The sequence below is a fragment of the Primulina huaijiensis genome, chromosome 5 (assembly GCF_012295235.1).
Source record: "Primulina huaijiensis isolate GDHJ02 chromosome 5, ASM1229523v2, whole genome shotgun sequence".
In the NCBI taxonomy this organism is placed as follows: domain Eukaryota; kingdom Viridiplantae; phylum Streptophyta; class Magnoliopsida; order Lamiales; family Gesneriaceae; genus Primulina; species Primulina huaijiensis.
The window spans coordinates 2,906,487-2,922,087 of record NC_133310.1 but is presented as its reverse complement, the minus strand read 5'-3'; the positions used below and the strand labels follow the sequence as shown (position 1 = coordinate 2,922,087).

At 36.2% G+C, this 15,601-nt stretch overlaps 2 protein-coding genes across 3 annotated transcripts; both read right to left on the bottom strand.

Moving 5' to 3' along the window:
- Positions 1-4,841: 4,841 nt before the first annotated feature.
- Positions 4,842-9,261, bottom strand: LOC140976327 (3-dehydroquinate synthase, chloroplastic-like). The gene is made up of 8 exons (XM_073440408.1): positions 8,729-9,261; positions 6,798-6,948; positions 6,540-6,707; positions 6,218-6,444; positions 5,816-5,939; positions 5,607-5,669; positions 5,251-5,394; positions 4,842-5,164 (listed from the first exon to the last, which is right to left on the bottom strand). The coding sequence occupies exons 1-8, from the start codon at positions 9,073-9,075 to the stop codon at positions 5,033-5,035; spliced, it is 1,356 nt and encodes a 451-aa protein (XP_073296509.1). The 5' UTR covers positions 9,076-9,261; the 3' UTR covers positions 4,842-5,032.
- Positions 9,262-9,776: 515 nt separating this feature from the next.
- Positions 9,777-14,406, bottom strand: LOC140976328 (protein ALTERED PHOSPHATE STARVATION RESPONSE 1-like). 2 transcript variants are annotated; one of them, XM_073440409.1, is made up of 5 exons: positions 14,241-14,406; positions 13,269-14,153; positions 11,898-12,100; positions 11,477-11,700; positions 9,777-10,877 (listed from the first exon to the last, which is right to left on the bottom strand). In XM_073440409.1, the coding sequence occupies exons 2-5, from the start codon at positions 13,945-13,947 to the stop codon at positions 10,097-10,099; spliced, it is 1,887 nt and encodes a 628-aa protein (XP_073296510.1). In that variant the 5' UTR covers positions 13,948-14,153; positions 14,241-14,406; the 3' UTR covers positions 9,777-10,096. The 2 variants fall into 2 exon arrangements, with proteins under 2 accessions (XP_073296510.1, XP_073296511.1); XM_073440410.1 differs by having other exon boundaries at positions 14,277-14,402.
- Between the last annotated feature and the right edge of the window lie 1,195 nt (positions 14,407-15,601).

The following is a 15,601-nucleotide window of genomic DNA, read 5'->3' as shown; positions in this document are numbered from 1 at the left end:
CTTTCAGTGACATAATCTGAAAGCCAACCTGGTGGTCTTCTGTCTCGAGTTGACTGCCTCACATTGGAAACTTCAGACTCAACTTGTTCTTGTTCTTCGTGCTCTGGTACTGCTTCACAAGAAACTTGACCTTCGTCCGTCTTATTTTCCACCTGAAAAATAGTAGTTTCTGAATTCTGTGTGCCTTTGTCTCCCTTTACTTTATCTTCCTCGAAGATAACATCTCTGCTGATGACAAGCTTGTGAACAGTAGGATCCCACAAGCGAAACCCCTTAACTCCATCAGCATAACCCAAGAAGATACATTTTCTGGATTTCGAATCCAGCTTCGATCTTTCTTGCTCATTGTACAGAACGTACACATGACTTCCAAATGTATGCAAATGAGAATAATCTGTCGGCTTCCCAGTCCACATCTCCATCGGAGTCTTCAGATCAATCGCCACTGAAGGAGAACGATTGATAATATAACAAGCGGTTTTGACTGCTTCTGCCCAAAATGACTTTTCTAGACCCGCAGACCTCAACATAGCTCTTGTTCTGTCCAGCAAGGTTTTGTTCATCCGCTCCGCCACTCCATTCTGTTGAGGTGTGTAAGCCGTCGTAAACTGTCTTTTAATGCCCTCATGTTGACAATATGCATCAAATTCGTCACTGGTATATTCTCCTCCATTGTCAGTCCTCAAACACTTGATTTTCTTTTCTGAATCAAGTTCAACCCGCGCTTTGAAATCTTTGAAGAATTGGAAAACATCTGATTTCTTCTTGATTGGATACACCCATCATCTCCTAGAGAAATCATCAATGAACGAGACAAAGTATCTCGCTCCTCCTAGGGATACAACCGGTGTTTGCCAAACATCCAAATGAATCAGCTCCAATATGTTTTTGCTCCTGGCAGTAGAAGTGCCAAACTTTAATCTGTGTTGTTTACTGGTAACACAATGCTCACAAAAGGGTAATGACACTTTTGTAAGTCCCGGCAGCAGCTTCCGTTCTGAGAGAATTTTCAACCCTCTTTCTGACATATGCCCGAGCTTTCTATGCCATAACACTGTTAATTCTTCTCCTGAACCATTTGATGCAACAGCTAGTTCCGCTTCTTTGTGTGTTTCTCCCAAAAGTACATACAGATTTGCAGCAATTTTTTCCGCCTTCATAACCACAAGCGCGCCTTTCACAATTTTCATGATCCCGTTCTCGATCCGAGTTTTGCACCCGATGTCATCCAATTGCCCCAAGGACAAAAGATTCTTCGTCAGTCCTTTCACATGTCGTACCTCCTGTATGGTGCGAATGGTGCCATCAAACATTTTAATTTTGATAGTACCGACCCCAGCGATTTCCAAGGCATGATCATTTCCCATGAATACAGATCCTCCTGAGACTGGTTCATAATGATCAAACCATTCTCTCCGAGACGTCATGTGCCACGTCGCTCCTGAATCCATAATCCATGTGTCACAAAATTTGTGTCTGCCTTCTGCAACAGTTGCTGCTTCGCTGAATAATATTTCACCACTGCCTGAAGTACTGGCCACATTTCCTTGAGAACTTTTGTCAATACTCGTACACTCTTTCTTGAAGTGCCCTTTACCGCCACATTTAAAGCAGTAAATATTTTTCTTCTTACTTCTCGACTTTGATCTACCTCGTCTTTGGCTCCCACTGGAGTCACGGTCCATAAATCTTCCTCTTATCATCGGTAAAGCCTCTGCCTGCTTCGATGTTACCAACCTATCTTCCTTATTCTTGCGCCGGCTTTCTTCTCCGAGAACCGCAGTTAAGACATCATCGAATCTTAGAAAGCCCATAAGAATATTGTTGGTTATGTTGATGATAAGTTGATCATATGAATCTGGTAGACTTTGAAGTAGAAGCTCCGCACGTTCATTTTCCCCTATTTTATGCCCCATGGAAGTGAGTTGGGCAAATAGAGTATTCAGTGTGTTGATATGGTCGGTCATCGATGAAGATTCCGCCATCCGAAGAGTATAAAGTGTTCTCTTTAGGAAAATCATATTGAGTAGGGACTTGACCTCGTACATCTTTGTCAGAGTATCCCAGATAACTTTGGCTGTTTTTATCTCAGATATACTTGACAGTACTTCGTCTGCTATAGCCAAGTGCAGATTGGCAACAACATTATCATTCATCTCATTCCACTTTCCATCATCCGTAATCTCCACCGGTCTATCTCCAATAGCCGCCAAGCAATTCTCCTTTCTTAAAACTGCTTGTATCTTTATTTTCCACAGCATAAAATTACTTCCGTTGAACTTTGCTATCTCGTACCTTCCCGCCATTATGTCTACAATAATTTTAGTAGACTGGACAAAAATGATCCTGCCTTAAATAAAAAATCTCAAAAAATCTTTTCTGATGTGGAAGATCAGTCTAGGCTGCAACCACAGAGCGTACTCATAATTTTAAGAAATTTTAAACCAAGGCTCTGATACCACTTGTTGGTCCCACGTGCGGTAATTTGAGATAATAAAACCCGAAAATAAAGAATAAACTGGACACCGAGATTTACGTGGAAAACCCCTAAAAATTATCAGGGTAAAAACCACGGGCAAGATGAAAAGAATTTCCACTATAATATTTTGTGGTGTACAACTCACTCACTGTGTTTCCAAAGAGAACACACACTCTCTTAATACAGGAGAACAAACACCTCACAAATATTATAGAATATTATAAGATGAGAGAAAACTCGAAGAAGGGATAATTTCAGAATGAAGGGGGGAGCTCTATTTATAGAGAGCCTTGTCCGTGTGAATACGCGTTAAAAACGCGTATTCATATTTCCTCGAACATTTTATTAAACAAAAGCAGCCAACGTTTTTTTTTCTTCTGACACTGGTTCCCGCTTCCCACTTTGCCGACAGCTGGGAGCTCAGCGCTGCTCTCGGACTTTCGTGCAGCAAGATTGGCAGAGAAGCATGTCAACTAAGTGCATAAGCGCATGGCCGAGAAGAGTTGGAAAAAATCAGACAGAAGCGCTTTCCAGCTAAATGTAGATGCATGTGTCGATGAGAGATTGAATCACTACAGCGTGGGTGGAGTACTGTGATACAAGAGAGGTAGAATTCTACTGACATTTGGGAAGAACATCAGATAACCCATATCGGTGGTCCATGGAGATCTATTAGCTACCATAGAAGAGGTCAGTCTGCTGTATGAGAAGAATTTTGTGGATGTTGAAGTAGCAACAGATTCCTCGTTGGAGTGCAAGCAATCACAGTCTCAGAGGAAGACTTTAGTTACGTGTAGAAATTAGTAAAGATTTGAAGATACTGTTGATATCATATGATATTCATGAATTTAGAACGACTAATAGTATAATTCATAATATGCACATTTTGTTTTTCATCTTTTTTATCTTTTGTTTGAATGAATAATAAGTTTCTAACGTAATTAGTCCAACCTGTAAGGATCGATTTTAATCAATAAAATGCAAGTTTACCTTAAAAAAAAAAAACAAACGTGTCTGTTTATTGTTATTATTATTTTATTTTTCAGGTATAGCAAATGCAAATTTACCCATGGATTAATAGATAATTCATTATGGGGGCTATTTTAAGGAGGAACCAAGAAAAAAGTAGATATTATATATNCCTTATTTTTTCTATCTAGTGTTCTTATAAACAAGATTACCTATAATAATTACCTTCTTGATATATAAAATCTCTATTTACCTTAAAAAACTCAAATGCAATTCTTTTGTTCGTAAACACAAATTTTAATATCTCAAAAACATTTTGTGGTTCTTCTTCATATGCAAATAAATTATAAAATAAAAAATCAATTGTTAATTTTAAAATTTAATATTATTCATTTTTTATCTCAAGATTTTGAAAGGAATACAAAATGTTTTTTTATTTATAAAATATATAAAATTAATTGGTTTTCAGGATTTTGATTTACCAAAATTTTATTAAAGTGTTAAGGATAAAATTTTAATACACACACACACACACACTTAATTTTAAAAACAATATATATTATTACTTTACAATATCTTTTGCAAAGCATATAATACATACTCTAGTAATTAAGAAAATAATTACAATGACATAAATTGAAATCTATCAATCTATTATTTTCATATAGATTCACACTAAGTATTAAAATCAATTTATCGGTATTTTATTTTTTGTTTAGAAGAATTTTTATTATACAAATATCAGATATCTTAACTNAAGTCAGAATTTTTTTTATGTTACCACAAAAAATATAAGAAAATATGGAATAAATAATGAAAATTATAAGAATGAAAGTATTTTTTCTCAAAAATTGAGAATAGAACATAAAATAAACAATTGTTTTAATGAATAATATTTTTAAAATTAGTTTTGTATATTTTTCTAAATTTAAAAATATTGAAAACTATAACTTCAATATTTTGAGTTCTTAAAGTTTTAGATAACTTATTTTAGGAATTGATGAGACTATTAATTAAATATTAACATTGTCAATTTATCGTACAAATGAAGTATGTTTGACAAAAATTGAAAGGTAAATAACATTACCCATATAAATAACACTGATAACTCATCAAAAGATTTGGATCTGGCTGAAAACAACAAATGATGTGCATGTTTACACGAGATATCAGTTTATCATCTGGTGGATCTCACACAGTGTAAGATAAAATTGAAAAATTGTCATAAAAACCTCACACATTGTCAGATAAAATTGAAAAATTGTCAGATTAAACGAGATGATCAACTGATCATCTCGTGTAAAAAGTACACAACACCTGTTGCTGTGTTTTGCGCCACAACAGAGAATCCAAATCTCTCATCAAACCGACATGAAAAATGAGGTGTTAGAAAGGCTATAATCAGCTAAGTTACCATAATATTACAATATGTAAGGATATTTTTTACAACGTTCTCAGTAATGGCACAACAAACACCTTGAAAGAAAACAAGGAAAATGAAACCACATTAAAAGAATAGATGAAGTTGGCAAGCAAAAATACGAACACACGGACAATCGTTAAATTGCTACAAGCAAGATTAAATCAAGACTTACAAAAAGCATGCAACGTGTCGTCAAGGGCCTGCCTATCGTACTCACCAGTGAAGACACAGCCGCCAAGTGGACCTTTCAACAGAATAAGCCTTAACAGACCGTCAGCTACCTTCTTATCTACCTGCATTTCATGAATCACCATTACGCCAAGAACAAAAACGCGAATGTCAACGAGCGTTATATGTGTTTGACTTTGTCCTTTCTTACCGCCATCACAGACTTAAACATGTCTACAGTCATGGATTCTGGAGGGGCTGTGGGTAACTTGGATCGTTGAAAGATATTATACACCCGTTTTACCAATGAATCCTCAATCCAGCCGAGTCGGAAAGACATGTCAACTGCCATGACCTGAAATTGTAAAATATGGCATCCTTGAGCATAACCTCTTAAATAAAATTGTAACCAACCAGTTAAAGCCAGTGGCAGAAAATTTGGTTTCTTAGGAGGTTCTAGGTTTGTATCACATTGGGGCGTTCGTTCAGGAGGCTAAAAAAAGAGCGCAGATCAATAATACGAAAATGTCATGGTCTATATAAATAAGGAAATAACAACCGACATACCGTGCCAGCAGCAACTGCTTCCCCATGAAGCCACTGCCCATATCCAACACCAGTCTCAATAGCCTGTGAATATCAGTGGATAGCTCACAAAAAAATGAGTCGATGAATAAATATACAATTTAGGAGTGTGGCATTTCACAGGAAATCACATGACTTGACTGTATTTTTAAAAGTAATATCATTCATCAGAATCGAATTATCACACTCACATGACCAAAAGTGTGACCCAAGTTCAATGTTGCCCTCAATCCACTTTCCTTCTCATCTAGGGACACAACCTCAGCCTTATTTTCGCACGACCGCTTGATAGCATAAGTAAATGCTCTGGAATCCCTGCAAAGGAGATAGCTCTTTTATATTACAGGTCAAATCATCACCAAAACGAAACCATATACCCATGGACAACAGATAAACAAATCTTTTATACAAAAGCAGCGAAATTTTCATCTATTGCACTAATTTTATGCAGCTACTCTTTGAATAATGTAGATCTCAGAAATTTAACAAGGTCTCATGCAACTATTTCTATTACTTCAACATCTAACGGACAAATCACATCTCGCTGTTTAATGTCAAAGGAGATATGCAACAAGTGACTAAATAAATTATACCTTGCCATGAGAGCCTGCATGTTGTTTTCCTGCCATTCAAAAAATTCGGCATCTCGAATAAGCCCATATTTAATGACTTCAGCAAGCCCTGATGCTAATTCTCGATCCGGTAATGTATTCAAAGTGTCAGTGTCTACGAGCACACATTGTGGTTGGTAGAATGCTCCAATCATATTTTTACCAAGCGGGTGGTTGATTCCAGTTTTACCCCCAACCGAAGAATCTACCTGATGTAAAAAACGTAGCAGAATAACAGTGAAAAATAAATGCTGTAAAAATATGACGAACTATCTGAGATGAAACTAGTCTATCAGTGCCATACCTGTGCCATGACAGTGGTAGGGATCTGAATGAAATTTACTCCACGCAGATAAGAAGCCGCAGCATATCCACACATGTCACCAATGACGCCACCTCCCAGAGCCACAAATGTACAGCGTCGGTCCATTCGTGACTCAATTGCTTTATCAAAAACTTTCATGAGAGTGTCCTATGAAAACACACAATAAAGCCAATGCACTTAAGTTGCCGTTGAAGATTGATTCCAGATGGTAATGTCCTCAGAACAAAGGATACTTACCATGTTCTTATATTGCTCTCCATCTGGTAAAATCACGCTCTCAACTATGACATTAGGATTTCGGTCAGTTAAAGCCCAAATTGTTTTATCAAGATACAATGGAGCGATAGTGGTATTGGTGACCACCAGGACTTGCTTTCCATGAACATGCCTATAATGTAATAGTGAGTTAATAGTAATCTTACTGTAACGAGAGAACAAAGCAAAAGCCAAACTCAAATCCTCCTTACCTGTGGTACAAGAAATTGGAAAAAAGTGAAGAATCACAAATTTGAGAGTAAAACAGAAAGAATAAGAATAGATAAACATCAAAATATTATTATAGTAAAATATAAAATACAAGGAATATTATTTTTTCACTTTATGTCTTTTGGCGTGAGTGAAGGCATGGAAGAAGCCATGCCACTAACCAGTGGGTGTAGGGCTCTCATCATAATGGAAGAATCCAGTAGCAAAGGAACTTATTTAGATGCTCGGTAACTAATTAAGAAGTTCATAATGAATCCCAAGAACACAGGCAAATAACAAAGACACATGAATAACAATCAGAAGGTGGTCTTAAAAGTAAAGGGCCAATAAAACCAGATACTCTAACAAAGAAAATCAATCGGAAGAAGATATGGAATTGAGGTCTTAAATTTTTTTTTCTTCCCCCATGCTCCACGGATTAGATATCGACATATACAGAAAAAAGAAGACAGAAGAAAAGAATTCCACAATGAAGAGGAATTTTATATATCATGATAAACAATTAGTTGGATAAAATTTGAAAAGTTCATGATATTGCAACACGTATTAAAAATTTGTTATTAAGTATCAAATAACAAATTAAATCCGCGTTTTCACATTGAAATATTCTAAAACAATTCTGTAATATGGAACAAACATGGCCTTTTTTACATCCAAATATTCACTATATGTAAGTATTTTTCATGGGTTCATATTCTTCTATGTTACCTTTGTTATCAAGTTTCATATAATATAATATTTACAGGTGATATTTGGATTCGGACTGAAAATAACTTATTTGACTTCACATGATCCACTTCTCCTTAAACCAATTACTACAATAAATTTAGAACTCTTATGCATGCTCCTTTTTCAAAATTCTTAAAGGAATTGGAACAAATAATTAAGCTAAAAAAGCGATCTATCACTGGGAAAAAAATCACAATTGAGTATCTGTAACTATCATGAAATTATGAACATAACTTCCACGAAAAATGTAAACAGCTTAGCATATGAATAAAAGTTGACATTATATTCAATATTTCAAAATACTAATTTTCTTAATTTATATCACATATACATGCATCCACGTGCAAAACACACACTTCTTTCTAGTATATGCAAACGATTGCATAGATTTTCAAACATAACCTCAAATTAGAAGCAGTGGTGCAGTCTTAGACAACGTTAAAGGCATCAACCAAAAAGAAAATATTGAAACTTTTTAAAATTCAATCAAGTTGGCCAAACATTTCACCCTCAGAAGACAACATGTCAATCCACTTATTTCAAAATTCCATAGCTAACTCATGTAAAGGATGTTCACATCAAACTTCAAAAAGGGATCAGCCGTTAAATGCAAGCGCAAACAGGGAAACACTCTGGCGAACAGGGTTGAGGTGAATTGCTCCAAATACCATAGATAATCCACGTTATGCAAAGTTACCCATGTAATTTACTAGCACAGCCCTTCAGAGAGAGTTTGAATCACTAAAATACCAGTCAGGTCATCGATCAAGGGCCATTTTTCCTATTGTTTTTGCAGAGTTTTCAGGCATAAACTTAACAAAAGGGAGAAGATTTCAGAATTCAAATAGACGGAAGCAAAGAAAGAGATGGACAAACCAAAAGCTTGTGAACAGCATGAAATACAAGCAATTACACACTGATTGTATCAAAGGAATGAAAGGAGAAGCAATTACCTTTGGAGTAACTTGGGCTGATCGAGAAGGCCGGAGCCGATGTAAATCGGGTAGCTCCGATCGCCCAAATCTACCTCAACGATTGTAGAAACACCAGGAGAGGAAGACGAGGTTTGATCCATGACAGGAGCAGCGGGAGTCGCCGAGGCCTTCAATCCAATCTTCGCCGCATGAATACCACTATAATAACTATTATATTCTGAAGATAGACAAGACGAGGAATAACTGAAAGAACTGGAGGCATGCAACCGGACAAGTGAATAACGCGAGGTGAGTTTGTTGTGGCTGTGAGAAGGGGTTGGCAGAGGAAGCGTGAGTTGGGAGCAGAAGAAGGAAGAAGCCGCCATCGGAGGCGGTGTTAAATGAGGCTGAGACTGCGGCGGCGGCGGTGATGACGGGGAGGAGGAATAGGATTTGTAGCGTCCGGGGAAGGCGATTTGGATGGTTGGTTAGGTGAGTTGGACTTGTGATTGGTGAGTTGTGGTAGGTGACTGACACTCACGCTCACCAAAGGAGACTTGGCTTCAATTGTATTTTAATTTTTCCCCCTTTACCATTTTTTTGGCCATACTCTAGTTTTAAGTTTAAAACGATCCGACAAAACAAACTCCACTCCAAAATCTCAAAAGGAAATATTATATTTTTACCCAAACCAAAAATAATTAAATAAGAATATGATTATCTCTGCAAAGATGATAAAATAAATCATGGCTTGGACCAACGTTATACAAAAACTCATGACAAACAGTTTCACGAATCATTTTTATGATAAAGATCTCTAACTCGACCTAACTCATAAAAAAATTAATTTTTATCGTTAAAAAATGATTATTCATGATAATTATAGATTGATTCGATTTGTTTCGTGAATATAAGCTCATAAGTTATTTGCGTGAGTTAATGTGTAGAAACGGCGATTACTTTTAGCACATTTAACACCAAATGTCCCAGATATGATATGAAATCTCGAATTCGAAACTGACAATTTTTTTCTCAAAAAAAAAAAAACAAAAAAGTGTACGAGATATATACCAATATCTTTTTCATGCAAAAGTTAAACATCTAAATTTTCTCAGTCTTTAAAAATACTAAAGTTAAGCAACAAGTATACAACATAAAAATCAAAATTTACTTCATAAGCTAACAAATTGGGGAACTAAATTAAAATTTGAAAAACTCTGTAGAAGGGAGGAACATAAAATTATATAACTTGATATAAAAGTATTCATGATCAAGCACAATCTAGACATCTAACGTGCAACCGCATTTCTCGCATTCGTTGAAAGCCATAGAGTGCGAACCTGGGGGTTATGCACATCTGTACATAGAGTCAAAATTAAAGCTTGAAAATCCATCTTTCTCAGCTGTTCAAGGCAAAATCATTTTCACGTTATGCAAGTCATGGTTACTTTTGGCCTGATTATGTACCGATTCAAACGCCTGTGTACACACATTGGAGAAACCAGTCATAGCCTGAAACACATGTGGCAACCCCATCTGTAGGTTGTTCATTGTCATAGCCCTCGTCACACTGACCGATTTTTCGTGCTTAGCCTTTTCATCCTCTGCTTTTTCCCGTAAAGTCTCAACCTTTACTCTTTTCTCCTGCACCGGGTTTTTACTTGTTTCACTGGAACAAACCGGTAGTGTATATGGGCCGTATTTGCTTTCCAGTGATCTAAGCTCGGATGCCTTTTTCTCGAGATTTTTGAATGCCGAGTTGGACCTCTTCTTTTGTTTCTGTTCTTCGGTTTGTTGCACTACAATGGCGTGGATGACAGTTAAGAAGCTCTTGATTCCCTCTGAGGCAACCCTGTCGGGGACATTGTTGATGGCAAGCTGCCATTCTTCACATAGCGAGTAAATGGCTGAATCTTGTCTCGTTTTGTGAAGTGGATTGTTACCAACTTGAAATAGACTGAGGCGGAGCCAACCAGTGAGCGACTGAACATAATCACGTTGAGCCTTCATAAAGTTACAGAAGGAGAGATGCCATTGCTGAGCTTTGAGCTCGAGTTGGAGTGTCGATTGTCGATGGATTTCAGAGGTGGGACTGGAAGATGGGATCGAGTTAAGGAACTTGAGTTGCTGGACTATGTGTGTTTGCACCTGGTGGAACTCATACATGCTTCTCCACATGCACGTTAGCCTGAAAAGAGCAGGATCAAATAAATTTAGGCGAGCTTAAATAATAACATTGTTTGTGACTTGTGGTCGACATCAACATTTATCCACTTGATGTCTGTTTCCTAAAAGAAGGGACATAGAGGGAAACTTAAAGTTTGAAGTTGTCTAAAGCTTAAGGGGTGAGCATATTTTGTATCCGTTTTCAAGAAAAAAAGTACACATCTGTATGAAAATTTTAAAAGGGGGGGTGGGGGGGTTGCATTGACGCTGACTCCCCAGCTCATAATTTACCAAATTTAATCAATTTAAAGAAGCCTCACAGAAGCCGGACAAATAAAAGAAGTTGTCATGTTAGCATGTTACCCACTCGAATATTGTGTCAAGTGTCCAATCTTCATCAGTGGTAACTAAATTAACACCAGACTTCTATCTACAAGTGAAATGGGAACTATAGGAAAAGAATAAGAAAATAAAATAAGGTTTATAATAAAAGTAAGTTTCTTTTGATAACTTAACAAGAACAATGAATCCATTCAATTCATGGCAACAAAAACTTAAATTCCAAATATAGAGGATAAATTAAAAAATCCGTGCTGACGAATATGTAGGAAGATAACTAACCCCTTTACAAGCTCAAGAAGTTGTGGATAAAGCTCTGATTCCCTTAATTTGATAATCTCACTTGAAGTAGCCTCAATAGCCTGCGAAGCAACCATCAACTGCGATTCCAATTTCTCAACATCCTTTTTTGCCTTTTCAGTTTTAAAATAATCGGCACTCTTCATCTCTAGCTTTCTAAGAACAGCTACCTTCTTCTCATATTCTAACTTCAAATACTCAGCGTTCTACCACATCATCAAGGAAAAGATTTTAACCAGTTAAAATAATGGAACAAGGTCGTACGATTTACCTTTACATACTAGAATTATATTTGGTTCCAGAAAGTACACAAAAGTATATTTAGAACAAATTTCTTTTTACAAATCAAAAGGACACAGTATTTTGTATTGAGTTCAGCTACAACACAGTTAATTTGTGATACCTTAACCTCCTGGTAGAGCTTCACTTCCCATACATACAACCTCTCGACTGTTGAACAATGAGTTGCTATGCCATCATTGCCACGGCCAATAGTATTTCCACCCGAATCCTCACAATACTTCCCAAATGCATTCCATTTCGCGCTGCTCGGGCTCCATGTCCACAATAGGGGGCTTAAGCTCTTCACATTACCATCTTCTTTACCTGTAGCACAATAAATCCAATACCAATCAAAAGAATATAGAAGGATACATCCACATGGGTTGACGATGAATTCTGACATAAAACATCGTACAACTGAGTGTTCGTCGTTGCATCAAAAGCTAGTAACAACAATGCAACTCCAAAATTGCAGACCCAACAACTGCTTCAGTTTGCAATTGTTGAGAATCAAACATGGTATCGCCCATATCATTTATAGTCAGCAAATGTGCAATTCACAGCTTTTAAATTCATTATGACATTCTCATAATCAATTCTGGATGGATGAAACAATTCTTGTTTCCCAACAAACATGGCATCAAATTGTCTGAAGTCAATGTTTTCACAAGAATGTTATGTAAAATAAGAATTCTTGCAAAATCAAAAGAGACAAACACATGCACAGTGCCAGTGTTTTTATAACCGGACCGTTAATCGAACCGGTCAAGCCTTAAAAAATGGTTCAACCGGTTCAACCGAACGGTCGAACCGGATCACTAAAATTAATATTTTATTTATTTTATATAATAAATAAAATAGTAAAATATTGATTATTTATGTTTTTATAGTTTTTACTTGATTTTTAAGATGAAAATTACAACAAATATCCAAATAAACATCACTTTTCAAATTCAAAAATCCAAATTACATCTAACATGTAACCAAATAGTGATGACCAAGTTTAAGTGCCCAAGAAAACATCAAGTTTAATTATACAAAAAAGTAGCAAACATTAAGTTTTTTATACAAAAAAGTATCAAACAATCAGTTTCAACTTTCAAGTTGCATCATTTGATGCCCACACCGCATCCAATTCTTGAAGTGTTCTTTCGTAGTCATTATCATCTTCATCCCCACAATCCAAAAGTTCTTCCAAGTCCAAAGAAGGTGTTTATTGCATTTCACCAACACCTTTATCTAAATATTTTTTAAAAAATTAAAATAATACATGTTTAGCAAACAGAAAGCAAAAATTTGTTAAAAAATTTTTCCGGTTTAACCGGGTTTTAACCGGTTTTTTCGATTAAACCGGTTTTCCGGGTTTTTACCTATCTCCGGACCGGTCTGGAGGCCGGTTCGCGGTTGAACCGGTCCGGTTTGGAGACACTGCACAGTGCATAAATCGACAACGAAAAAATGACAGGACCTGGAAATGAGATTATGAAATTACCTGACGATTCTTGGTAACTTAACTGACCAGTGGGGACTTCCAATAGTGATGAGAGTGGACCACCAGCATTGGCAGCCTTAACAAAGTAGTCATTGAGTTCTTTGATGATCTCAACCAGATCTTTACTCTTCGTAGAGACAACCACCGCAAGCTCGCTGCTGCTACTGGTGGCTGTCGCCGTCACCGCAGAAGGAGGGGCAGCCACACTCCGAGCGGCAGGGGTGGCTGTGGCGGCTACCTCAGAATCAATGGTGGTCTCCTCCCACTCCTCCTCATCCACAGGCCTTCCCGAAGCCGGCATAAAAGGGTCCCAGAAATCCCAGGCAGATGAAGAAGACATCGGCGGCGGAGGCGGCGGGGGGTGGACTACAGAGGAAGTGGTGGTGGAAGCACTGGTGGTGGTCCAAGAAGTTGGTCTCATTGCTGGTGGTGGGTTGGGAAAAGGAGGAGGGACTCGCGGAGGAGTGCCCGGCGGTCGGAGGTGGTGGTGGAGACTGGTCTCGGCGGAGGCGAACTGAAGCAAAGCGACGCCAGTGGTGCGGAGAGACCTTAAATACATGCTGTGGGCGGCGGCAAATGAATGCCTCGCCTTCACAAACTGCTTCATGTACCTCTTCCTGGCCTTACATCTCGAAACCATTTCTTCTCCACTTACCAATCTCGAATACCAACAACCCATCTCTCAAATCTTTATTCTCTCACGATATAACCAAAAAAAAAAAAACTCAAACTTTACCGCTAAAAGATTCCAACATCATTCGAATATTTCCTACCAGTTTCTTATTTTCAAATCTCATCACAGTCAAAAGCAAAGAGGCCGTGCCAGTAAAAGTACAAGAAATGAGAAACCACAACTGGAAAAAGAGAGAGGATCCTGATCTGCACCTGCAAAAAAACACATTGATCCTTTTACTAAATTCAACATTTGAAATAAAAACTTGACACCAATTTCAAAAAAACACTGAATATTACGTTAGCTAACAGAATTTGAAGAAGAAAACAAGTTACAGGCTGTGCATCTACTTTATAATTTCTCTTTAATGGATCGCCATTGACAGAAGAACGGAAAGCAAAAGAAAGCTGGGAAGAAGAAAACAATAATATATTTCGGTACTACAGAAGAAATGAGTTGTTGGGCAGCGTGCCAAAATGTTATGCACAATTACCCCTTTTTCTCCCTCCATATTATTTTACTATTTACCAAATATTATTTTGGATTCTTCATTTTATTTAATTATTATTTAACATTAATTATCAAAGTTCAATTTAATATTAAAAGTACAAAAATCATGACCCGTAGTTTTACAACTCATATAATATAATTCATTATTAAAATATTGTATAATTTAAAATATTTAAATTAAAACAGTATCATATTTTAAATCTTTTGAATAAAAAAAATTGATACAAAATATATGTAAAAGAAAGAGCATAGGGAAGTGAGTTTCTTACATGATTCTCTTTATTTGCTCTTGCTAAAATATAAGAAAATTATATTTCCAAAATAAAAAACAAGTAAATTGAAACATCTAGATATTATTTAAATTAATAATAAATATTTTTTATAATAATTATTTAAAGCATATAAGAAGAACAAATCTAGACTACTCTTGGAGCATTAAATGGTGTTAAAATAAGTAACATTTCAAATATATAATTTAAAAAATGAAATTAATTGGTGAGTAAATTAGAGAATTTTACCGTTTGGATTTTAAGGAAAGTGGAAAAGGCAAGTACTACGGTACAAGATTCTATTGTCTCAGCAGGGACAGAATCGTAATTTCATGATGGTAATTTGTAACAACATAATTCGAAGGGACTGAATATATGTATGAGCAATAATAATTATTTACCTACACTATTTTATTAAACTTGATGTACTTAGAGTAACTAATTTTACTGTTATGGTCTGTTTTGATAATTTTATATATTAATAAAATGTTAAAATTTTAATGCAAGTTATATGTAGTTCAACGGATATAGTCATTGTTTTATGGGGTTTATGTTATAGATTCAATTCTTACAGAGGTCATTTTAAATTCTTTTATTTTTCAATTTATTTTTTAATTTATATATCAAAATTACAGTGTAGTCTATAACTATTTCTTATAATTATATTTTGATCATAATTTAAATATAAATCACATTAATTATAAAAAAATTTATACAAGCACGCAACACATGCGTGGTGCACTAGTTCAAATTAGGCGGGAGTGCCTAGGATTCCGAGGGATATAATCGTAAATTCAGATATTTCATGATCTAACTTGTCATAAGAATTGAGGCTCACATTTGGGTAGCCTCACAAAATCTCCCGAAATCCCTATTTTCTC

Coding starts and splice junctions, on each gene's coding strand:
- LOC140976327 (XM_073440408.1), bottom strand. CDS start 9,075: ATGGCGGCTTCTTCCTTCTTCTGCTCCCAACTCACGCTTCCTCTGCCA. Junction 6,708..6,797: donor GAGAGCAATATAAGAACATG/GTAAGTATCCTT, acceptor GTGTTTTCATAG/GACACTCTCATGAAAGTTTT. Junction 5,165..5,250: donor TGTTTAAGTCTGTGATGGCG/GTAAGAAAGGAC, acceptor CATGAAATGCAG/GTAGATAAGAAGGTAGCTGA.
- LOC140976328 (XM_073440409.1), bottom strand. CDS start 13,947: ATGGGTTGTTGGTATTCGAGATTGGTAAGTGGAGAAGAAATGGTTTCG. Junction 11,701..11,897: donor AGCTCTACCAGGAGGTTAAG/GTATCACAAATT, acceptor ATGATGTGGTAG/AACGCTGAGTATTTGAAGTT. Junction 10,878..11,476: donor CTTCTTGAGCTTGTAAAGGG/GTTAGTTATCTT, acceptor TGCTCTTTTCAG/GCTAACGTGCATGTGGAGAA.